Source organism: Balaenoptera physalus, assembly GCF_965194825.1.
Source record: "Balaenoptera physalus genome assembly, chromosome: 2".
Classification (NCBI taxonomy): Eukaryota; Metazoa; Chordata; class Mammalia; order Artiodactyla; family Balaenopteridae; genus Balaenoptera; species Balaenoptera physalus.
Genome location: NC_138883.1, coordinates 159,255,754 through 159,281,647, shown reverse-complemented (window position 1 = coordinate 159,281,647; position 25,894 = coordinate 159,255,754). Strand labels below are relative to the sequence as shown.

Here is a 25,894-nt window from a genome sequence, read left to right as displayed (position 1 = left end):
CCATACATGACAAGCCCACAGGTAACATCATACTAAACAGTGAAAAACGGAAAGCCTTTCCTCTAAGGTCAGGAACAAGACAAGGATGCTCACTCTTGCCACTTTCATTCAACATAGTACTGGAAGTCCTGGCAAGAGAAATGAGGCAAGAAAAAGAAATAGATGACATCCAGATTGGAAAAGAGAAAGTAAAATATTTTAAATTAGCCTCAGAACAAAAAAGATTGTCTAGATTTTCTCTATGAAAAAGGAAGGAAAGAAAACTTACAAGCCTGCCACGATTCAAAGAAAAAACAGCCTTATAGCTGTATTAGGAAAGTATAGCTCCAATCTAAGTGCCATTTGACCACAAGGGAACTATATGCGCAATCCAGAGAGATTAAATGCTAGTTCTTCTACAATCCCTTCAGGCCATTTAAAATAGATGTGCAAAATGGAATTAGGACTCTGAGGTTTGTTTCATGGGCCAAGTTATCCAAAATGCTCTATGCTCTATGTTGATGAGAAACAAATTGATAACAAGCAAAATTAGCTGCCAGTTATTCTACAAGAGGAGTTATTCTACAAGAGGAGAATAATAGTTTTGAATCACTGACATTAACTGATCCTACATTTTGTGGTTTCTTCACAAACTGTTAGTGCAAAAAAGTACACTGGAATCTATAAAATGAATCAAAGTGTAGACCACTTATTGGATAAGTCAGCATTTACAACAATAGGCATTGGTATTTGGCTTTATGCTAACTGACTGGATTGTACAATGCCTGTTTATTTGAATACTGCTTTGGAAATTCTGGATGACACTGAGTAGGACAGTTGCCTTCTGAAGGTGCAGATTCCTTGGTGGAAGCAGTGTATGGGATTCATCTATGCCTTGAGTCACAGTACTATTCCAAATTGCTCCTTTGTGCATCTCTATTAACTAAGTTAACAGAGTACATGCACAGAAAACTTTCAACCAATATTTGCTGACGTATATTTTTATGAAAGTGACCAAAGCAAAGAATAAAAGGGGATTTGAATATGACAATAACAAAGAAACCTAAGTGATCCTTTATCTTCCCATGGCAAATCACAACCAGGGGGAAAAAGCCTAGAGTGGAAATAAATTACTATTTCTTCCTAATAGCCATTGATACGTGTGACATGCTTAAAGCACTGCCTGCATAATATGTGCCCAGTAAAGTTATCATTATCATTGTCATTATTATTTTACAAAGCAAAAGGATTTCCCTGAGGGAAAAAGGAAAAGGTCCCATTCAAAAGCTGAGAGAACATACTAGAGGGAACAGCCTTTCTTGGTCACATGGGAAGTATACAGAAAATACTGCTCCCGGCTTTTTCCAGATATACTAACAACCCAGTGAGGGAAAACAACCTATAGAACTCAGAATTATATTCTGCTTTTGGCTTCTCAGGCTCCAAAGGCAGCCTTTTTTTTTTTTTTTTTTTTTTTTCTGTAATGACACTAGCTATTTACATTTCTGTTACAATCGTGTGGTACACTAGAGGGGAGAAGTCAAGCAGTGAAACCATTTAGTCCTGGCAAAAAAATAAAATAAATAAAATAAAATAGTGCAGGAAAATTAGATTACTCTGGGTGGAATTCTATGAGGGGAGTTGGAGTCTGTTATGGTGATTAAGTCATCATTTCTGACAGATTACTCTAATCGGCTGTCAAATAGCATTCCCCAACCCCATCTGTAACTTGGCGTTCTCACTACTCAGCCTATGTTACCTTCTGTGTATAAAACACATACACAAACAAGAGGAGGTACGGCCTGGCATTTACTACACTCATTAGCTATAATTAGGTTCTGTGTTTTCATACTAAATAATAACACGAGCTTCCATTTTGCTTTATTTATTCTTAAAATGAGAAGAAAAATGAATAGGCTCAAAATAGGAGGCATGGAACGTGAATGAAAAATAGTTGTTATAACAAAAAGCAAGCGTAAGGCTTTTCGAAGCATTGCTATTTAAGAAGAATGTTAATCCTTTATTAGTTTAATTTTTCTTGGAACTATTATATTACTTAGAGAGGTAAATCTATGACACTTTTTAAACCTTTTTAAACCTCTAGTCAGATTTGGTGCCTAATTAGCTGTGATTTCAGTAGAAGGTATTATTACTGTGTTTAGTGGTATTATTGTAAACAGAAAGCAATTTCTTTGATAAGATTTTGGTTCTTCCCTCTGTCACAGCATCTTTGAGCTCCCAAATTAATATGGTGACAAGCAAAGCAAAACTAGTTAAAACTGAACGACAGTATTTAGCTTTTCTGGAATTCTCTGTTTAGATCTACCTGTTTTAATGACAGAAGACTGGAGGATCTAAAACTGTTTTGAAAATGGAGGTAAGTGGAAAGACTTAATGTAAGAAGAGGCATGTAGGATTACGGTGCTGCTCAGGCAACACTATGACAATCACAAGCGCAGCAGAAGACCACACAAGGATTTTGGGTGACGCTTAGAGTATAACCACTCCTGATTAATAAGCCAAAATTTACAATATACAGATATCCTTTCTAACCATGATTTCATTCTGATTGTGGAACTGTCTTCCAAAATCAACGATGGATGCTCCAAGAGTTATTCTTCCAGATGTTACCCAGATGCTACATTAGACACGCGCCCTAATTGAGTCAGGAAAATACACACTGAAATAACAGTGCCTGACCTGGCCACGGAGGAGTGATTTAATGATCTGGTATTTCCCTTACATTTCCCATACGATGGTTCTTCAGGCCACAGACTTAGTATAATCTCGTATTTTAAGACAAATGAGTCTGGTTTAAACATAAACGGTCCTTCTGACATTAGCCTTGACCCATCATGAGCACCTTTGGGCTCAGCTCGCACATGGCCTTGGCCTAAACAAGAGCCCAGCCCGCTGGGCTCGTGGTGCCTCCCTCCCCAACCCTGGCTGTTTCCAGGTGGTCGCCGTCACCCAGTTCTCAACACCCTGTGAACTGGGGGGAAGCAAGGCCTGCAGACTGGAGAGCGGATGGCACCGCCCCTCCCTCGCTGACCTGCACTCTGGGTGCAGATGCCCGTTTTGTTTAACCGGCCCTTCTGCCTGGGTCCACAGGGCCTGCAGACTCCTGGTAACCCAGTTCGGAATCTTAGCCAAACTGGGAGGCTGTTTCCTCCCCCGATCTCTCCACCCCCTTCCCAGGACTCAACTCAGTTCCTGACAATTCCTGACTGCTTCCTAGGATTATCTCTACTCAATTCCAGCCACACCCCTGCCTCGTCCCCATAGGATATACCCTTTGGACAGTGAAAACTGCCCACATTGCACTTAAGATTTCGGTCATTCACTGGAAACATCAGTGCTGGGCTGAACTTGGTGCTAAAGAAGCATCATCTCAGGGACGGGAGCAGCTGCCGGGTCTGCGTTTCCAGGCCCCTCATGGAACCAATACCCTGGCTAAACTGGCTTACTTTTCTGCCTCTTGGAATTCTCACTTTAGATCTGTCTCCACCAAATTTCTTTTTCACTCCGGCTCACTCAGATTCCTGCAGTGGTCTCCATGCACTCTGGTCCTTGTCTCCCAGACCATCATACACACCGCTGCCTTACTTAATCCGTCGAAAACGCAGGTGTAATCATGTCTCTGTCCTGTTCAAAAACTTTCAATTATCTGCCAAATTAAATTCCAGCTCCTTGGCCTGTCTTTCAAGGAACTCCATGCTTTGCCCCCAAATTACCTTTTCAGGCTTACTTCTCATCATTGCTCTACATTTCCCTTCTCTTCCAGTCAAATTGGAGAACTCCCTCTTCCTGGTACTTCTGCCATAGGCTCACCCACAAAAAGGCATCATGACCCTTCCCGTGCATCTACACAGAGTATTTTCCTTGACAATACAACCGCTTTATATCTGTTACACAGAAACACCGATATGTCAAGTTACTAGGTTGATCATGTGAAATTGCCATTTTTGTAGATTGACAATGGTTGAATGGTGACAATTTCATACAGTGCAACCTCCTATATTGCATAGCAAGGAACTGTATTATCTTCATTTCAGATGACTCACAAGAAGCCCTAAACATTCAGTTTATGTGGGCTATCTCCCTTGTCAGGCTTGGAGAGCTTTCCAGTAATTCATCTGCAATATTTACAAACTGTATGAGTTCAATTAAACATCGACTTGATGATGTAAAATAACACTACCCTCTAAACCAACCGTGGAGTTGATGGACAGTTCGTGTGCAACCCAAGACACTTATCTACTCTTAGTAGCTTGTTAAGATCAGCGATGCTTTATCCAGTAATCTCCAGTTTCCTTTCAACTCTAAGGCAAACCAAAGCCACCACCACAATGCCCCTCTAACAAGCAAATCTTTAAAATCTCTGGTTCAAAATTAACTCGGAATATTTAAGCCAACCGTATTCTATCTTGAACCTTCTGACAGGGTAGAGGCGTTTCATCCAATCAACAGAAAAGCACCACTGAACTCTGTATTCTAATGCTGCTGCTGCAGCTTAGTTTCCGAGTCCTGAGTTGTGTGAGTTGCTTTACCAGCCACGTTTATTAATTAGTGTCTAACATTTCCATCTCCTGCAAGTTGCAACCTCTCATAAAAAATGCATGATTTGGTTGGCTTAGGAATGACAACTTCATTTACAACAGACAAATAAATACCATACCTCACTCAGCAGCCTCTTCCCATTTATTTATTTAACTACCTCCATGGCCTTTGGGATTTGTACTGACTAAGTGAAGGAAAGGAGATAACTAGTGTAATTTTCCTTTCTTAATGATGTTTAAGCAAAAATGATTAAATCTCTCTCTTTTTTTAAACAAATGAGAACTGGCTAAAATAAAATTCCCTACTAAAAATAGATGGCAAGTTTGAAAAAAATGCCTTAAGGGCTATTTCATATTACCCATGTTTAAAATGCAAATCCATTAAACATCTGAGCAAGACATTTGATATTGTTTTTAGCAGCTATATTTATTCATCTCATCTTCCGCCATGGTACTAAACTTTGGTTGATATTTTGCCAAATGAAGATCTATCCTCCAGCGCTGCTAATTCTTTATGAGTTTGAGCTTAATATCACTGTCTCGTTTTGATTTCCACCTTCTATTCTAATGTGCGAGATCATTTACCAACTTTGGAAATTACTTGTTGGAAGAGCTTAGGGAAATTATGACAGTTCGACTGTTCTATAAATACCTTATCCTGAAGCTCAGTCTTCTAGAGATCAAATTCAAGGCTTGGGCCTTTCAATATATGGCATGTGACCAAAGTTTAAATGGCAAAGGTAAACTTAGAAAGGGGATCCATGAGACAAGAATATGGGAGAAATTTATCCTAAGGAAATAAAGTAAGAACACTTCACTGACACTCGATCTGAAATGGCAAATCTACTTTGATGGTTTCTTACTTCTCCGGATGTGCTGTACTGAATGAGGGTCTGGGAAACCCAGGCTGCTTTATGTTTGTTTTGTAGTGGAAAGAACACCTCAGAATCATAAGGTCTGGGTTTGAACCTTGGCTTTGCCAATGCTAAGTACCTACAGTCAAACCACTTGGTCTCTTTAAGCCCTAGGAAACTCACATTCGAAGCAAGGATCATATCAGAAAACTCACTGCCTGGTTGAGTCCATGTCTCACCCTGTGCTTCTAGTTTGTAGGGCAGGGGTCTGTCTACGTGACCCAAAGGATTGTGACGGACAACCAAAGAGCTGAGACTACATACACCCCTCCTACTTGTAACCCACTGGTCTGTAAAGAACTCTTGAGATTGTTTGATATTGTGAGTGTCTATGAATAAAAGCTACCTCTTTGGGAATTCATTTACCCAACAAACATTTGTGGAGCTGGCGCCCATGGCACGAGGCATCACAGCGGCCTCTGAGAACATTCCTTCTCCAGGAATCTGGAGCTCTGTGTAAGAGAGACTGATACGCAAGCCGTCAGGGGAACAGAACACAGCAGGTGGGAGGGTGAATTTCAGCACAGACCACAGTGGATCACAAGGCAGGAGTATTTACTTCTACCTTCCGGGAAGCCTGAGACTGTGTTCTTACAGTGGGAACACAGTGTGTAAGCAGAAGTCAAAGACAGAGGAAGGGACACGGTTCGGAGTTCCCATCTCACCCTCAAGACTCAGCAGTTATGTGTGTCCATTTTTTTTCTGCCAGAAGACACAACGATGTTCACACACTCTCAGAGTGGCTGAGGGAAACGTGTAGCCCCCAGCGTCCTGAAGGTAATTCCACCCATCTGCTCGCCTTCAGGAAAGCACTTGGAAGACTAATGAGTGTAGTTCTTAGAGGGATAACTTCAAAAATTCCCCTAAGCTCTTCTGTGCTTTTATTAGCTGTGATGACAACGGATAAGGCCCAGTTGAAGAAGAGGGCAAAATTCCAGAGCTGCTTCTCAGGTAGAACACAGATTTCCTCACTAATTAGAAATGGGGTCCAGGAAAGGGGAGGGACAAGAAGAAGAGAACTTGAGAATGATTTCAGCTACTTGTCTTGGTTGGACCGCCCATCCACGTAGGTGACACACGAGGAGGGCCTGGCTTGTGGAGGGGAGAGGATTTCAGTTTTGGAATTTCCTGTGGGTCATTTGGATGGAACTTTCCAATTACAGACATCGAGTGTCCAGGTTTGGGGCTAGGCAGAAAAGTCTTAGGTCAAGGTCAAGATTTGGGATCCAGCAGCCTACAAGAGGTAGAGGAAAGCCATGAGAACGTGTGACAGTGGGAGAAAACGACCCTAGGGTGCAGTGATGTCTAAGGCGTAGTCCTTTGCTTGCCATCGTTAAGAAGAACGTATGTTTTCATAAGTGTGTTGTTAATAATTTCTCTTCATTGTGTGATGAGGAACTGGGAAGGCACGCGGCTTGAGATGCCTTTCCATTCTCGTCTACACTCAGCTCTGCTCTGATCCAGCTTCTTCAATGTTCCAAGCTTTAGGCCAGATGCAGCCTCTCCTTTTCCCCAATTTTTTTATTGTGGTAAAATACACAGAACATAAATTTGCCATATTGACTATTTTTAAGTCTACAGTTAAGTAATATTAAATACATTCATAATGTTGTGCCATCATCCGTCTCCAGAACTCTTTCATCTTGTAAAATAGCTTCTCCTTTCATAAATCATTATTGGGCCTAGCCAGCTGGTGTATTTTTTTTCTTTCATTATTTAGAATTTTGTTAAAGTCGCAGCTAACATTCCTCATTCCCAATAAAGCTTTTAAAAGTTACCTAACTGCAAATACTGCATATCTGCATTTCCATAAAACTCAAAGAGCCTATCATGTTTAGAGGAGAGAGTCAAGATAAAATGCCGACGAATACGCCCCCAGAATCCAAACTATAACATCTGTCCCACCAAATGCTGCCAGAGAGACTGAAGGTCACCGTTCATACGAGACCTTGGGATGCTATTCTGGGAGCTGGGCGCCTGGCACAGTCGCCTTTGCAAGACCTGCGTCCTCCTGGAGCCCTGACTTGTATGCAGAGTGTTCTTTGTTTTCCTTTTCCCGTCCATCTGTGACTGCGAGTGGCTTTCACCTGTGATGCAAATGATGAAGAATACAAGGGTGTGTCCTTAAAATCAATACAGAGAACTTCTCCTTGACCTACCTCATCGGGGCACCTCTCAGGAGGTGTGACCAGATTGTCTCAAGGACTGAAACCTTCTTAGCATTGTTTTCCTCTCCTTCCCAAAGGGTAAGAGAAGTTCATGGTTAGTCAACTGGGTTACTGGCTTCTTTCCAAGACCAAGGGCGAGGGGGCTCAACTCATGGGACTCAGGGCACAGTGAGCACCGGTGAGAAAACAGTAAGGGTTAGGAACCTCCAAACTGCCTAATGAAGAAGCAGAAGCTGGGTTTTTTTTGTTTTTTTGTTTTAGCTCCAATCTATTAATCCAGCTCTAATCAGACTGAAATATAAAGATGGGTAGAGGAAGGTGAGCATGAAAGAGCATGTATCAACTGTATACAAACCGTGCTGATGGGAGTTCTTCTTCAAGAGCTAGTCAGTTGCCTGTGCTAAACACAAACAGCACAAGGTGTGTGTGGCAGGTCCAGAGGAAGCCTGGTGGTTTTCCTCTTGCGTCGCATGTTCTTCTGGGTCGCCTTTTCTGTTCGGGTCTAATACACCGTCAGCAGGTGTTGCACGAAACTCTTCTTCCTCTGGGCACCTCCCGTCCTGTCCCACCTGCTTCCCTTCCTGCCTGGCTCCTCTCTCCACTCTCGGCTGCTTCTTTGGCCAACCAGCCACAGTTCATGCTTTGATGCTGGTCTGACAAGAGACAGCTGTGACTTCGGGAAAGGCTGGCCATGGTTTTCATTTTATGTAGCAACAAGTGACGCTGTGTGTACAGACTGCTACCTAGGATGTTTGAGGATTAGGAATAAGCCCAAATGTGAAAGACGTCTCCAGATTTATAAGAAGTATGGATGGAAAACAAGAACTCACTCAAGAGGAAATCTCACAATGACTCTGTAGGGCAGATGACCTTCCTTTTAAGCCTCCTAAACTGCAGAAACGTACAGGTACACCAAGGTACATAAAGCACCTCTTATTAGGAGACAGTCTACTCTACCCTAGCGTTCGGGTGGTGGTTACACTTTCTTTGTCTCTCAGGCTTATCAAGAGAAACAGCAGAGCAAGCACTCTGCTTTCCTGGGAAGGCATTTCAAGTCCACAAATGATGAAGCAGCAGGGATTCTACGAGACTATGGTTCCTGCGAGGTGGGGCCGGGCTGCCGAGTATTACAGATTAACTCTTTGTGGCAGAAGTCGCTCTTCTTGCTTCAGAATAGAACTAGGCTTAAGATAGCACCCACTCCCCTCGTTCCCTTCCAGTCTGGGATGCATGAATTCTGTGTAAGTCTCATTCATGGGAGATTTTCCGGCAGGTCTTCGAGTGTTGATGGGATAGAAAAACACAGGTGCCCGGAAACATGGATGCTGGAGAAGAAAGGATCCCCTCCTCTGGCCAGTGACCTCTCTATCTCCTTCTTCACCTGTCCTGGACAGTCAGGTCGTCCTGGTGCACCCAGGACTCAGATGAGCGAACAGATCAATTCAGCGCAGACAAGAGGTGTGTATGCACACACATCCAGAGCATCTTAAAGGGAACTGCGACAGATTCCCAGGAGAGCAGCACGGGTGAGGCTTACTTCTACCAGTGAGTAAGCATCAAACTTTACATGCTACGCATATGCATCATCCGGGGATCTAGTTTAGACGCGGTTCTGGGGCGGGGCTGGAGAGCATTTCTAACACGTTCCCAGATGATGGCCATGCCACTGGTTGACGGACCACACTTTGAGTAGCAAGGCTATGCTGTACTTGCGGGAGGATAAGCAGCAGGTAAGGTGCTCTCAGGCATCCGGACGGGCAGGGGAAGGAGGAAGCAGTTAATCGCCACCACCCGTCCCTGGGGGTTGAAGATGATTCATTCTCCCAGCTTTGGTTCTCAGATCTGCCCGTCGCTGGGAGAACTTGAAAAATACTGATGCTGGGCTCCCAGCTTCGAGAGATTCTTACTTAATTTGCCTGAGGTGTGGCCTGGGCATGTGTAGTTTCAAAAGCTCCCCGGGTGAGTTTGCCGTACAGCCAGGGTTACAAATCACTGCCGCAGCTGTAGATGCAAATGGACTTAAAGGTTAAGGACTTTCCCTTTCTTCTTCCATTCTTTATAAATTCATCTCATTCATCTATCATTTTAGGTAAATGGCCAGGAAGAATATTATCATTATCTCTCTGGGTCTTTCTCAGAGAATGGAAAGGAGAAAAGGAATCGCCATGTTCAGTCACCTCCTATCACAGAGTGTAATCCATGGACAGACTGGTAATCTGGGCTCTGAATTTCTGACTCTTAAAATGATGTTTTTGGCATCATCTTGGACAGAAGTTCTGGGGACATGAGGTGCTGAAAAGAACAACAGGGGCAGAGCTGGGAGACATAAGTTGTCCCACGTCCACCACCAAGTGGCTGTGTGACCTTCCACACGTCACCTAACCTCTCTGGGCTTCAGTTTCCTCGACCATAAAGTGAGGGGGTTGGACGGTGTTGTTTCTAAAAACACTTATGATCAGTTCTGGTCTATTTTCCTCCACATGCCCTGTGTTCCTCTGCTGACCCAGAGAACAACATTCAAATAAACAGAAATCTACTGAAATTTGCCATGGATTTCCTAGGTTTGTGACTCTTACTTTTATTTTCCTTACTAATGATAGTTTTTGTCAATGACCTCCAGGGGTTTTATGTGGCAACTCTGACTCAGGAGTGATTTAAGTAACTTGGTGATGGAGATTCTCTGATAAATGACTCAACAGTATCTGTGAGATTTTTTTAGGGGTTGTGATTATAGTTAATGCCTCCATGAGCAGAAGAAATGTAAGCTACAACTCACCGAAATCTGGGCTAACACTCCTCTTCCTCTTTAAATGATAGCTTATAAGTATTAGTAAATCATAAACCAGGTATTAGCAATGGATGAAGATGACAAGGAGAAGCTCACCTGAAATTAGCTGCCAGCTGTCTTTCCCATCTAACCTGCATCTAGTTCAGTTGGAAGAGGGAAATTATTAGCCATAAGAGATACTCACTGATTTGTCAGAGAGATTTTCTCGAATAGCCATCGCTACTTAAAGTTTCTTGGGTTGAGAGTGACGGACTTCGAGTTGAAAAGGCAACCAGAGTGAGAAAACAAATTATAACTCACTGTCTAATTATTTACCTAGTATTTTATCATTAACATGAGCTCAGCCATATATAAAAGCCCCTGGCACTGTGCCCAAGACAGATGGAGTGGTCAATAAATGTTCACTATTACTATGATTTCTATTAACTGAACATTGATTATTTGGTTAAAATTATCTAAATTCTGAAAGCCAATGGAAAATATCAGGCACACAGACAAAGGGTTTACTCAACCCAAATCTGCTAGAGACCTACTCCTCCTGGGGTTCTAACAACTACCGGTCTGACTTTACACCTAAGATGCAGGATATAGGCAAGGACACCAATGAATTTTCTCTTTCCTAATCCACACAACTTGTTGACCGTTCATCAAATGTACCCTGGACCCCATATACCGCTTAATGCGAAACATCTGGCACAGTTTCCTGGCATGTATTTAAATATCAATATATGCTCTTCTGAAGAAATGACGATACAGTCTATGTATGGGCAAGTGCGTAACACGTGGAATTGGACAGCCTGAAACATACCCCATGGACCTTCCAGGGGTGGAGGTGAGTTTCCAGGGAACCTGTTCTTTGCTCTTACATGGTCCTTCCTGTCCCTGATGGAGGACAGTAACGTAGAAATATTGGTGGCCTAGAGAGCACAGAACTCCTGGTCTCAGAATCCCACACGTCCAGGGTCACACGCTCCCATGACCAAGACAGCGGCAGAGGTGACAAAAGTCTAAGCCTGTACAATCATCCACTTAGCCACATTCTTACCAACACAGAAATCACAGCGTGATGGACTGGACAGGATTAACCACATCAACTGCCCTAATATCTTCAACGATCCTTCAGCCTTTGATCTTAACTTGCCTCTTGACAAAGGGGGAGCACAGAGCAGATGACTGGATGGGGACAGAGGGAGAAGGACATCTGAGCCCCCGGGACCCATGGCAAAGCATCTGCTGACCTAGTCTCCCTGCCCTCAACTTGCCGTGGCCAAGAGGACAGCAGTGACTGTTCGGTGAGGCTGCTCAGGGAGGACGTACAACCCCATCCGTGGCGTTTGCTGCATATTTAAGTGCCCTTGTGTGTGTGGGGGGAGTCTGGTCCCTCATTTTCAGAAGCAGAGATTTCAGATGCCTGGATGGTTTTGCAGACTTCACCCCCCACCCCCAGACCCTGGTTCCTCATGCATAAATTAAGAGGGTAAGTCTGATTGTTCTATAAAGGCCCCCAGGTCTCCTCGGGGCCGCAGGGTTGGGGGAGGGAGGCTGGGCTGGAACCCCTCCGAGGTGCTTCCCACGGCCACAGTCTGCTGCCTCATGCTTTGGGCGGCACGTAATAGGGTTTACGCTTAATCTTCGGAGATGAGCCCAGGCCCCCACCTGCCCTCCCCCCTTGCACGTGGAGCCCGGAGATGGGGGAGGGCGGGGAGGCCAGCTGGATGGAGACAGGACATTAGAATGCAGATTATGGATTGGGACCAAGAGCCTGGGGATGCAGATAAAGAAGAGAACCCTAATAACCTGAATGTTAATGAGCTGATGTTGGTAAAGCTACACTCCTCTGGAGAAAAGTGTTGCATTTATAATCATTTTGCAAAGCGGTTCCTCTTACCATAACGACTGCCTCTGATCTGCGGCTCTCTCTTAGAGGGCCTGGTGCCAGTCACCTGGTACCCGGGTTACCAGCAAACCCTGCCTCGCCTGCCCACTGTTTCAGGGGACCTTGGAGCCCCAACTCGTGGCAACAGGACCGACTTGCAGATGGGGCGCCCGGCCGGCTGCTGGGGAGGGAAAGCCCGGGCCCAGGCACTCCGGCCCTTAGGTGAGATCGCCGCGCGGCACGGCTAGCAGGAGTGCTGGGGCTTCAGATTTGTTTCCAGGACGGTTGCACGGGGAGCCACGGTGGTCATCCGGAGCTTATCAGTGAAGCCATGGACGGGAACACACTTCCTGCTGGAGGTCCCCTGAAACAGGGGGGCCCAACGGGGCTTAGGAGCTGTAAGCCTCTGCCTCGACCAGTGGGGTGCAAAGTCTACAGGTGCCAGAGATGTTGGTCTGAATCTGACTGTCAACTCCCGGTTACCAGCTGTACAACCCTGGACAAGTCACTCCCTTTCTCTGAGTTTCAGCTTCCTCACCAGCAAAGGGGCTGGATGACGCATGCCTCGTGGAGAGGCGGAGACAATGCAAAGTATACATCCCGAGAGCCTCCGTCGGGGGCCTGATACCTGGGCCGCCGACAAAGAGTCGTCACTTTGTACTGATTTTCACTGTTATGCTGTGTTGGCCCCTTGAGTCATGCACCCTGCTCCCTCCGAGGCGGGGAGCATCAGGCCAAAATCCCCTGTCAGGAGGCCAAGCTTTTGGGGAGGCTGACCGACTGTGACCTCTAATTCTCGTTCCGTCACCGCTGTGCCAGGGGAGGGCAGAGAAGTTAATTTAATCTTCTGGAGCCTCCGCGTCCTCCGTATAACAAGGTGAATGCTATCGATACATCACCCAAAATGCTTTTAGGAGGGAAAACAAATAAACATCAGAAAGCCGTCTACAAACACAGGCAACTCACTTATCCATGTGGACTGGCGACAGTGACCAAACAGATAAAGGAAATCCACCAGTAATCCCGGAGCCTCGTTAGGCTGAACACCCTTGTCAAACCAAGGCCGGAAGCAAGGAATCAGACCGACCTGATGGCATTCATTGCCTTCCCTTTCCTTTCTCTGTTCCCTGGCGGAAGAATCATGATTGCTAAGCCCCCTGCTGGTTCTCAACCAGAGGGCAGAGGGAAGCAGATGTGCCGAGAATCTCAAAGTGGAGCGTCACACCTTGGATGGTCCAGATGCGTCTGTACCAAGTCCTCTACAGTCACTAAGCCACACCTGAAGCGAGTCAAGTCAGAGACATCTATCTACCTCCTGCCTATCTATTTACTTACCTATCCATCTAGATAGGTTTTCTTCAATTCAATAGGCCACTCATGTAGTCAATGCATAGAAAGCCAAGGACACTTTCTCAAGATTGGAAAGGACTCTAAGAACCATCCCCGTCCAACCACTTCCTTTCTTTGAATGAAGAAAGGACGGACTCTTGAGTGTTCTGAAGTGCTGGTGGAGGAAGGGGTGGCAGCGCGCATCTGCGTTTTGAGTACTGATGGGAGGTATCGACGGTCGGGAACAATAAAGAGGACAAAAGAGAGCAGTGGCCACGGTGCCCCTTGCTGCAGCCTCCCGCAGGTGCTGCTGACTGTTTATCCTTTCGTCTCGGTGACTTGTGGGCAGCGAGAGCAGGAATGATATGGTCCTGAAATACTGCTTTATTATCAGAACAACTTTGATAGCTTGTGTCATAATCCTAAGGATGCTTCCTGAGCACCTGTGTACTGTGACGGTCCAGGGCTACGACAAGCAGAGGACGCGTGAAGCTTCTGTCCCTGCCCGCCTCCCTCCCAGTGGCCGGTCTGCTTCCCTTGCGCCCAGCCAGACCGGATCCGGCCCCGCAGTGGAGCTCCGAGGCTCCCTCGTATGCCGGCCTCCCTGGCTCCAGCACAGCCACTCTCTATTGCTCGGTGGCTGGGGAAGGACCTTGGGGCTCCTGGCCGAACTCTCTCCACACCTCCCCACGTCATACACTTTTTGGTGGCCCAGAGTTGGAGGCTCTGAACTGGCCAGCCCACTTCCACTGGACAGTCTCCTGAGCTGGGCTCAGCTCCCACCTGAAAGAGTCAAGCTCTGTCCGCACGCTAGTCATATTTTGGGTGATGCGTTCTCACGGAGACTGCATACTCTAGAGACAGAATTTGGACTCTTTTCCAACTTTATTTTTTAAAAATTCCCCCTTTCATCTGACTGTCATAATCCTTTCCTCTGCGATTCCATCCAGACCTTTAGCCAAATTCATGGATTTTCCCCACATTCTTCTCTTGAATGAAATCTTATCAACCTGGTGGGAAATGAGATCTGTGTAAGTGAACCAAATATTCCCAACTGAATCTTGACACATCACAGAGGGATGATAAACTCTCAACTCTAACTATGACTTCATTCTGCCGTTGTGCCATCCATCCCCTTGTGCCTTCACTTGTTACTGTGAGAGACCAACATTCCTTAAGCCATGACACAGGTGACAACGCACATCTGGCCAGGCGCCCGTGCTAGGTCACATGCACGCTGGCTCTGATAAGCCCTCAGAACCGTCCTATTAATTAGGTTGGTATTTGAGACTATGTTGCTTGCAGAACAAAACTGGAAGCCCTTCCACTGAGTTCTGTTACCAGAAAGGGGTGCAGCTGCTCCTGCTTTAACCCTGGTTGCCCGCCTCAGCCATTTTTAACTCACCACCACTAAGGACCCCCTCATGAGTTTTCTCCCTTAGGCTTCCTTGTCTTGAGAGGGCCATATTTTAAAAGTAACTGGTTTTTCATTTTAGGTCATCAAAGCCATACATCAGTAACTGCCAATCAAAGTTACTGAACACCTGCCAAAGCAGAGGTGCCCACTATTCGGGTGGCACTGTAAAACTTTACGGTGGGTGAAATGGACAGTTTCCAACTGCCTTTTTTAAAAAAATTTTTTATTGCAGTAAAGTTGATTTACAATGTTGTGTTAGTTTCTGTGGTACAGCAAAGTGAATCAGTTATACATATACATATATCCACTCCTTGTAAAATTCTTTTCCCATATAGGTCATTACAGAGTACTGATTAGAGTTTCCTGTGCTCTACAGTAGGTCCTTATTAGTGATCTATTTTATATATACCAACGGCCTTTTATGAAGTACTAAAATATACTTTTCCAGATCCCCTGGGATTGGCCAGCAGACTGGGAAGCACCAAGCCACAGATTTCTTCCTCCCTCCAACTTTCTCGGGTCTAAACCAACGAGCTGACCAGCAATCCTGCCACACCTGGCTGAGACCCACTTGGGGCCGGTTCTACACCCTAAGCCCTTCTTCACACTGGCCTGGCTCCGCAGGTGGGTAGGGGCTTCTGCGCCCACCCCTCCCAGGAGCTCCTCCACGGCCGCACGGTGGCGCTCTCCACCACAGGCCTTTAAAAAGTCATCTTAACAGCACAGGTTTACGTTTGTTTAGCTTGTATTTCTGCAGGACTGAGTATTAGGGTAAAAGAACACAGGCACAGCAGGGAAATAGCTGCTTCGGGGCAGTCCTATAAGGCCAAATATTTCAGCCCTGGCCAAATTCTGCAAAGGTAAATCTGAAGAATGTACACCCAAATCAAGGTGTCCTGATTTCTTCCCCAGCAAATACATTTTATCTGTTGGGTTGCTACCCAGGAAGACTTCATGCCTACAGAAACTGTCAAGTGGAAACAACGTCTTACAAGCCCATTTCTTCAGGGGCTCGGAAAGCTTTACATACATTATCTCATTCAGCGCCTACTCTTCTCTTAAGAAGGTGGAAAGGCAGGGATTATCATCATTAAATGACAGTTGTCAAGTGCCCTCACACACGCGCTATGAATCAGCCATGATCCTGAATCGAAGCAAAAACCAACCAACCAACCAACCAACGTGAAGAATTATACAGTTCATTAAGTCAAAGGTCAGAAAGGTGACTACATTGCAATGAAGAGTATGTGGGCAGGCCAAACACAAAATGAGATTTTCTGCTATGTCTTCCTGTATTTATTTGACTGAATTGATATCCACATGTGGACGTGTGTGAATGTTTATCTATCCTGTAGGTATACAGAGATACACGTAAATATATAGATCTCTATACGTGAAACAAACTATCATTATATACACATGGAATCACAAATCTACATGCATCTTACATTTTGGAGCGTTTGGGCAAAATGATCATTTCTGGAATAAAACTTGACTCCTCTAGAAGTATTTTATTAAACTAACTCAGTCAGGCATTAAATAACCAAGAGTTATTTATTAAACATCAAACATACATAAGCACACTGGCTGGCTTTGTTTTTTGAAGATTTAGTTATAAATATCACGGTAGCTACTGTAGTCCCCAGTACGTAGGATGGTGCCTGGCTAACCATAAGAATGCAATAAATATTTGTCGAATGAAGGTATGAATATCTGTATGTCCTACACGGCACGTGAGTTTGAGGACTCAAATCTGTTCGGACCGATGTTTTGACTTTTTTTTTTTCCTAACAATCTTTAAAAATTTTTTTATGATTATTTTTTAAAAATTTTCATTTAATTAAAAAAAATTGAGGTATAGCTGATTTACAATGTTAAGGGAGGGAAGGACTGGGAGTGTGGGATTAGCAGAGGTAAACTATTATATATAGGATGGATAAACAACAAGGTCCTACTGTACAGCACAGGGAACTATATTCAATATCCTGTGATAAACCATAATGGAAAAGAATATAAAAAAAAGAATGTCTATATGGGTATAACTGAGTCACTCTGTTGTACAGCAGAGATGGGCAAAACACTGTAAATCAACTAACATGTTTAAATAAAAGGCGCCTGAGGAAAAACACTTCTTTTTGATTCAAGTGGGATGGTTTGGGGGAAATTTCCATGACATGAAGAGATGGGGTTTGAGAGATTTTTATGACAGAAATAATAATGATGATGAAAATGATAAAATAATCACCATGGCTCTGAGAACAAAGGCATTAAATACATATTAATAATCAGAAGACGTGGTTCAGAGTAAATGAGTACCTCAAAAAGCATTACAATGGGCAAACTGAATTTGGTTCCAGCGAGAGCCTTTGGTGTTCTGCTGAAAGAAATTAAGCCCTAGCATTCCTCTCTTAGAGGACACAGGGGAACTGTTCCATGGAGAGTTGTGTTAAAGGCTGCCGGGGAGGACTGCCGACCCACACAGGGCCAGCCAGGAAGGGGGTCATTCACGTCATGTGGGTGAACACACGTGGCCCAAGAGCCCATTTTATTTACAGCTTCTTCCTGCTGGATCAGGCCCATTTGTCTTTATCTCTCAAATCTATGTGTCGTTCCCGTCTGCCACTGCTAACATGGAGTGCTCTAAACAAATGTGCTCTTAGGGCTGTAACTCCTTAATATAAACTGCATTTAATAAAACTGGTAGTGACTCTAAAAAGAAAGGAGGAAGGCAGACTTGGAGAAAATGGCTGGAAGAAATTTGCAGTTAATATTTTACAAGACATTTGGATTCTGATTCCTCTTTGCTGTTAAAATTTAAGAGCTTTTTCAAACCTGTATTCCTCTCTGTTACTACATCCTTAATTAAATTAATTTATATGGTGAATGCTCTAACGATACGATACTGCTGGAGATTTTCAATCAAAAAGCCTTATTGCTAGAGACAATGTGTGTGAAGACCTTGAAAAAAAGAATGGCATAAGGCCTAGTGCTGTCACTGGCACAGGGCTATTTGGCCCTGACATCTGATTACTGAAGAGATCGTGGTAGTTTTCCTGTGCCTCCGCTGAGGTCGTTATTTTATTTTTTAATTAAGCTAAATTAGGTCAGTGAAAACAAAATGAATCTTGCAAGTTGCCTTCACAAGGGTTTTCTCTCTCGGAAACACAATGGCAGACGATGATATTTCTACTGAATAATTCTACCAGTGAGGTTGTGCCTGCCTGAAACCCTAAACAAAGGAAGCTATCTCTTAGCCTGATTGGCTACGTCGTCAAAGGATGGGCAATCAAGATTTGTTCAAGAACGCAAATGGCTCAGCTGTGGAAAAAGTCTAACAAGTTGGTACCAAGGCCAATGGTTCATCAAGCTCTGCTTTCTGTGCAGACATGGTCACAGACTCACTAGGGATCTCAAGGGCGTGTGTGTGACTGTATAGCTTTGTTGCCTGGCACACAGCAGGCACCCGATAATCATGAGTGATTTGTTAACCTAATGAAATGTCAGTAATAAATTAGGCACCGTGCCTAAGATTTGATCTGTTGCATATGTGTCAAACCACTATTTCTAGAGCAGAGCATGATCAAACGAGGGGAAGGACCTCCCCACCCTCCGAAGTTCATTTCTTGCTCCCTGTGTTGAGCTCCTAAATTTTCTCCCTTAATTTCTAATAGTGTATTTCTAGGATTTATGTTGAGCATTTCAGAGGATGTAAGACCCAGCGTCTTTCTCAGTCACATGGTAAGAGACAGGCTTGAGAAGTGTGTCCTTAATGACTCTGCACTGTTAAGTAAGGCCCAGATGCTTTGCCATATACCTCACCACAGAAAGGGTCTCTATAATCCATACATGACATGGGAGGAAGGGTGCCTTTATACAAAAATCTGAGAGCAGACACATCCAACTGCATAAATGAACATCCCATCAGGTTTTCTTCCCCTCCCATACTAACCAAGTTCTTTGCTTCTCTCAAGAATGATAGTCTCTCAACATTCACCAAGTTTGGTTGCGTGATGAAAAGTTGCATATGACAAAACACATCAACTGCAGAAGAAAATTAAATAGGGAAAAAACCTCCAACCAAACACCCGGCACTATTTGATCTTGTTTTAAACAGAAAGTTGTGGACACTTTAGAAAAAAAGGCAGCAAGTGCATTTTTAATGGATTTTATCCACAGGAGAAATGATTACAAGCAGAAAAGCTTTAAAGTGTCAGCTGGTGATGCATTTTTCTTTATCCCTTTTATTTTTATTCAGAAAGAAATTGAAGGCATATGGCAAAGTGCATCATTAATTTCTTATTAATTTCATAATATGAAGGCAACCAGTTAAAATAGTAGTGTTACAACTTTAAATTACCAAACTCACTTGGTAGTTAATGAGAGATTTAGCACAGCAGGGATTCTGTTAAATTAAGTTGTTCCTTCACATCACAGTGGGAAAACAGGTGTATATTGGTTTAGAATTATGGAAATGTTGACTAATTCCAAGGCTTGTAATCAAACAGAAAGGCACCCTGTAATATTTTTTTCCCCAAGAATATGCATTAATCTTTTATCTGGTCCCTTTTCTTCCTGCCCACCAAAGCTCCCAGCTGATAGGAAACCACTTTCATGTTCTTCCTGGAGCTGTTAAGGGTGACGCTGATCAGATAAAGCAACACATAAATGCAAGATGTGGAACTCTGTTCCCATGCACCTAATTTGAAATGGCAGATGTAGCAATACTGTGTGCACTGTGAAGGCTAGGAGCTTACAAATCAGACCTGACTTCTCAAAATTTCCATTTAACCCACCTCAAGTAATTGGGCATAGGAAATTGAACTGGATAAAAAGAAAGCTGAAAACAATCCACAAACCATCTTTTCCAACCCCAGATTTCTTGTCCTTAATAATGGGTTTCCAAAATCACCATCCCTGACTTCTGCATGCAGAATTTTTAAGGCGAAAAAGAGACATGGGCAACATTTTTTTTTTTTTTTTTTAAATACAGAAGATACTATTTGTTTGCTGAGAAAAGGGTCAGAGTAAAATGTCCCAAATGGGAGCAAACTCATCAGTCATTTGTAGGTTTTTCAACATGGCCCCTTCATCAGATTACTTCTGGGTTTCTAGGGAGCATCTTCACGTATGAAAATTGCATGTTAAGAGCTATGTCCCTCCTAGTGGAGGTGATGAACTCAAATTAACCAAGCTCTGCATTAATTTAAAATAGGATGTGATGTGGCCTCTATACACCCTAAATGCTAAATAACAATTTATCATCAAGTAATTTTTTTAAACATACCGAGAAGGGATTTTGTACACTAATTACTGTAAAGTATTTCTTTCTAAAAGAAGGAATACCAAGTGGGTTTTGGGTTGGATTAGGAGCCTGGGAAATAAAAAAAATATTTTTCTACCATTGCCAGTAAATATTTAACTTAGTTGCTTTGTTCAATAATGTAACCTAACGCTGCAACCTCCTAGAATTTACGTTGGAAAAATTCCATTTATACAGAGAATGAAGCTGAAATGATACTTAAAAAATCATTAGGCAAAGCACTTAGACCCAGTAAAATCTCCCTTACTAAAAACCACCTTAGAAGTTTCAGGGAGAAGTAGTTAAGTTGAACTGGGAGGGAGAATTCTGGTATCACACTTCCTTTTCTGAACCACTGTCTCTCTGATTTGCTCACACAAAAAGGGGAAAACCAAAGTGGTGTGATTTGAGACCAAGGTTCATAACTTATTACTTTTTTGTTATTACGAAGCTAATGTTTTGAAAACCTTCTACTGACTGTCTTGCCACTAAAATATTATACAATTTTCAATTGCGCTAAGGTGAATTAAACAAATGCTATCTTTTCTGGGGGTGACAGGGTATCAAATGACTTGTGTACACAGGTTAGCACGACAGATGAATGATAAAAAGTTAGAATTATACCCTGAAAACATTAGGGACATCATGTTATCTTTCTTTTACTATTATCAAACCAGGTTTCAATAAAATCATTAACATAGCACTGATTACCAGAGGTTCTTCACTATCATTTACACAAATCATTATGCTATTAAATTAACTCATCCCTGATATTTGAGTCAACAGGGAAGATATCCCAACAGCACAGAGAAATTTATACCAGCATACACTAGATAAAACTGTCACAGCCCCCCAGAAATCATGTATTCTGATGAAGTAGCTATAGCCCACATCAGTTCATTTCTAGTGAATGGTACCAAGCATCCAATATTACTGGGAAGGAAATGGAAAAAAATTGTAAGCTTTGTATTTTCTGTTCTCTATCGACATGAAGCCGCAAATTGGGCATTAAAACATTGACTTTGTTAACCACCATTGACTGTTTAGAAACCATTAGGAGGTTGAATATTATGGCTGTGCAGGGTACATTTTTGTCCTTTCAAAAGAAAAATCTAAGGACTAAATTTGAAAAGAGGCTCCTGGTGAGTAAAAGCTTTTCCTTTTCCATTTGCGCCTCTTGTGCGTGTGTGTGTGGAGTCCCCCCCCCGCCCCTTTTTGAAACTGCAGCCCACCCAGTACTCTTTGCAGCCACTGCGACCCAGTGGGGTCACTCTGATTTTCTAACCAGGGGACATGCTCTCTGAGAGGTCTTTCTGTCAGCGGTAATGCCAGCGTTTCTTGAGGGGCTGGCCAGCTGCTCTGGCTGCTGCAGGGGGCACGGGGGGTGGGATCAGCACACCCACCTCAAAAGCCCAAAGTCATTTTTGGCACTAAGAGCCCATCACTAGAACCTTCAGTTGAAAGGACCATTTTCAAGCAATAAAGTGATTTTGGTACAAAAGTAAACCGACTCACCCCAGGTAAAGTTTTAATATTGTGCAGTGCATTCTGGGCCTCAAGTGCAGCTTTTCTTGTATAAAATGTTACGAAACAACAACCTACAGAGAGAAATGAAAAGGTTTTAGAAATTTCTGTGAATGCTTTGCTTCGATATAATGGAGACTGGGGCGAACGAGTCATCTACTTAAAAGGATGCGCAATTTAAAAATAAAGTGCACGGGAACAGTAATAACAGCTCAAGCATTTACACAGCGCCTTTCATCCTAAATCATATTTATTAGCTTTTCCCCACTTTGGGGAGTCAATTCATAACTGTGCACCAACTACCGGGAATCCAGCTCTTCAGGAACGAGGGCGGGAGGTGGTGGGCGACTTGTTAGAGGGACTTGTGGTGCACCCACGGCATCCAGCGAAGTGCTTAATCACAAGCACAATAGCAAAAACTTACATTAACTGTAATTTTCTTAAAGGATATCTCCAGAACGTCACCCTTTTAAAACACTTTCTCAACTCCAAGGTTTAGACAGCTGGATAATAAGCTCCCTAGGAGCTGGGATTGTGCTTTATTCTTTTTAACTTCCACCACAGTACATAATGCAAAATTCCATACGTGAAACACGCAATGTTTGTTCGCTGAAATGAAAGACTCTATTTTAACCAGTTGAGGAAGTAAGCTATGATGCGGTGGGCATATGCTGGAACATGTTTGCAGACTCTGTCCCGTATATTAAATATGGCTGTGGCATGTCAACTGGTAACCTCTTGATTCCTCGTTTCTCAGAGCAGATGGGAGTCCAGGCTGAAGACCCCTCCAAGAGAGACCAGCATATACCCTCTTCCCACCCAACTCCCTCCACCAAAGAAAATGGTCTTGAAAACTTTTTACATTCCTTCTGCATTCTAAAGGATGGCTGACCCCTTCTTCAACCTGTATCTAAATATACTGGTTAACATATGTGGTTAAACCAGAGGAAGATACCGGTTAATTATCTATTAATTAGCATATAGTTTCTTAGCACCATCAGGCTTAGAAAAAAGGGACAAAAACTTTGGAAATTAAAAAAAAAAAAAGATGCTGCCTCTGACCTGGGCTGCCTTGGATGAGTTGGGCTGAAAAAAAAAAAAGCAGAGAGATGCAGTCATCCAGATTGTACATATTTCATCCTGATCCTTATCCTAATGCTTGGAGAGATGGAGAGAGCCTTGAGAGGTCCTCAAATGCCAAGTACAGCAAGTGGCATGAGAGAAATTCACAGCACTAAGGCATCAACATTGGCTCTATTTAGGGGAATGATGTAAGTGAAGAAACGTAGCACAGCTGGAGAGCAGGAAGTTGGCACCACAAACCATCAAAGGTTCAAAATCATACACTGGCATCTACTTTTCAAAACAAAACTCATTCAAAGGAAGAAAATAAAGTACAACACCATCCATAAAACATTCCAAAATGCATATGCTTCCTCCTTATTTGGCAAAAAAAACCACCTTGGAACCTGGTTGTCAAATACTTGGTTTCACTGGAGTCTACTGAGATTAAATATGTAAGACCTCCACCTCCTGGACAAAGGAGAGTATGATCATAGCTCCTCGGCATTTAAAAAACTCCATGCCTCCAAGGATCAGAAACTCTTAAAGTATATCATTTGCATGATGGAGGGATACGAAAATTATGAAGTGTCCTTAACGAATCACAGATAGACAGAGTGTTCCTTTTTATATGAGCTTCCCATTTCAGCTATTTGAGTTCTTTGACCAGAGTTCATTTGGCCATGCTGCCTGGTGGTAGATTTTTTTCCTGAACTAATCAAATTAATGTGTGATTTCCAGCTTCAATGGTATAACCTAAGTCCAGAAAAGCTATAGGAATTGCTTCAAATCAAGGAATGATGTTAAACAGCAGAGTCAAGTCCCAGCTTCCAGTATCCATTGTAATCACTTTAAGAGGAAGAAAAATTATATTCCCCTACGCTTGATACAGAAGGAAGAACAGGGAAAGAAAACCATGATGCAAAAGAATATTTAAAAAGAGAATGTATAACTGAATCACTATGCTGTACAGCAGAAATTAATACAACATTGTAAATCAACTATACTTCAGTAAAATTTAAAAAAAAAGAAAAGAAAAGAAAAGAAAAACAGGGAAAGACATCATCTCTGTCTTCCAAAAGCTTCTAACAACCAGACTCTCAGTAAGTTCTTCTTTCTCTCTCCTGGGCTTATGGGGTTGGCTTCTGGGTAAGCAAGCAATGAGGACGCTCTGAACTTCAACTTCAAAATCGAAGCTACAAACTCTGATGCTTTCAAGCAGGTAGATTTTGAGGGTGTGATACTTAAAAAATAGAAGATTTTGGATGCAGCAGAAGTCATAAGGCATTCTGCATGCCTGGAAAGAAGGCAATTAAGGAAGAATGATCTCAGCAGAAGGAAAACAAACGCCAGTCTGGCCAAGCTCAGAGCTAAGAAGGAAAAGTTGAGGTTGGCCTAAAAGAACAGTGTAATGACAAAGGGAACGGAAATTATGAATGACAGATGATAAGATAAAAGCAACGAAGAATAAAGATGATGTAAACTGAAGGAATCTTGTTGTTGGGCCACTGTGGACCCAACACACAGTGGTCTCAGGAATAAAGAATCCCTTCCTGTCTTAAACACCCAAACAAAATCCCTACCACTTCCCATGGCCTGAAATTCCACTGGGAAGGTGCAGTTCATTTGCTATTTAAGTATTAAAATGCTACCCTTGAGGAAGGTAATATGTAATTGTTCCTAGCTATTTACACCTTGAATTTGGCAACTTCAAGTGCTTCCCTCTTGAACAAGGTTCTTAGTGAACAGAAGGTGGTTTCTGTGTTTGTTTTGTTTTGCTTTGAGAAAGGGCAAGTTTGAAGCTGATGTCTGAGCAGCATGGGATGGGGGTGAAGAGGGGCAAGAATGCAGAGAGGAGTCTTAATGGACAGAAGGGAGATGGAAAGATATTCCAAATCTCGAACTCTTTCCAATTTCATCCAGGGTCCACTCTGCCTATGCAACCGACAGGGTGAAATCAGGGATTTGTCACTACAGTTCCTCTTTGAACTGTGCATAGCTTTGAACTCTTTTACTCTAGTCCCATCTAAACAAAGACCCTGGAAGAACATGCCCCTCGAAGCTCCAGTTCTAGTTGTAATACATACAAGAGTATCCTGGACACCACTGGTGATATGCCTAACCCCTCACTGCTCACCAACCCCCAACCCAAAAGCTCAGCTCCATAGGCACCATGCTTGGCAAGCAAACTTGGGAACTTTGAAGGAGGTATCCCATCTCCAGGTGGGCAGAGCCCCAAGGCTCAGTGAGTAGAGCTCGGGCTGAATTTCTGCCCCGACTTGTAGCCTCAGCTGGGCACCCTCATGCAATGAACCACTAGCACCAACATGGGGGCTCTGGGGGAATCTCACCCCAAGACTTCTTTTGGTTTCACACATTCGGTTCCTGAATGACTCAGTGGAAAATACCTTACTTCCTCTATACCTGAGTTACTTTAGCTGCATCACCCCTAAAGCAGTGAATAAAAACCAGGTCTGGGGACTTCCTTGGTGGCACACTGGTTAAGAATCCGCCTGCCAATGCAGGGGACACGGGTTGGAGCCCTGGTGCAGGAAGATCCCACGTGCCGTGGAGCAACTAAGCCCGTGCGCCACAACTACTGAGCCTGCGCTCTAGAGCCCACGAGCCACAACTACTGAGCCCTCGTGCCACAACTACTGAAGCCCGCGTGCCTAGAGCCCGTTCTCTGCAACAAGAGAAGCCACCACAATGAGAAGCACACGCACTGCAATGAAGAGTAGCCCCCGCCCCTACTTGCCTCAACTAGAGAAAGCCTGTGTGCAGCAACAAAGACCCAATGCAACCAAAAATAAATAAATAAAATAAATTTATTAAAAAAACACACACACAAAAAACAGGTCTGCCTACCACTCCCTCCCCCTGAAAAAAAAAAAAACCCTACATGGATATACAACCAAAGGGTTTCATTCAGAATAAATTTTTTTTTAACAGTCAAAATTATTCCTTCCCTTTCTTGGG

General features: G+C 43.4%; 1 protein-coding gene across 12 annotated transcripts in view; it reads right to left on the bottom strand.

Annotated features, from left to right (window-relative positions):
* CELF2 (CUGBP Elav-like family member 2) overlaps positions 1 to 25,894 on the bottom strand; it is a 531,606-nt gene that overhangs the window by 96,486 nt on the left and 409,226 nt on the right. For all 12 annotated transcript variants that reach the window (XM_082449744.1, XM_082449743.1, XM_082449746.1 and 9 more), the window contains one exon: positions 21,845 to 21,927. In XM_082449744.1, the coding sequence (XP_082305870.1) occupies positions 21,845 to 21,927 (83 nt within the window). The remainder of the gene's footprint in view (positions 1 to 21,844; positions 21,928 to 25,894) is intronic.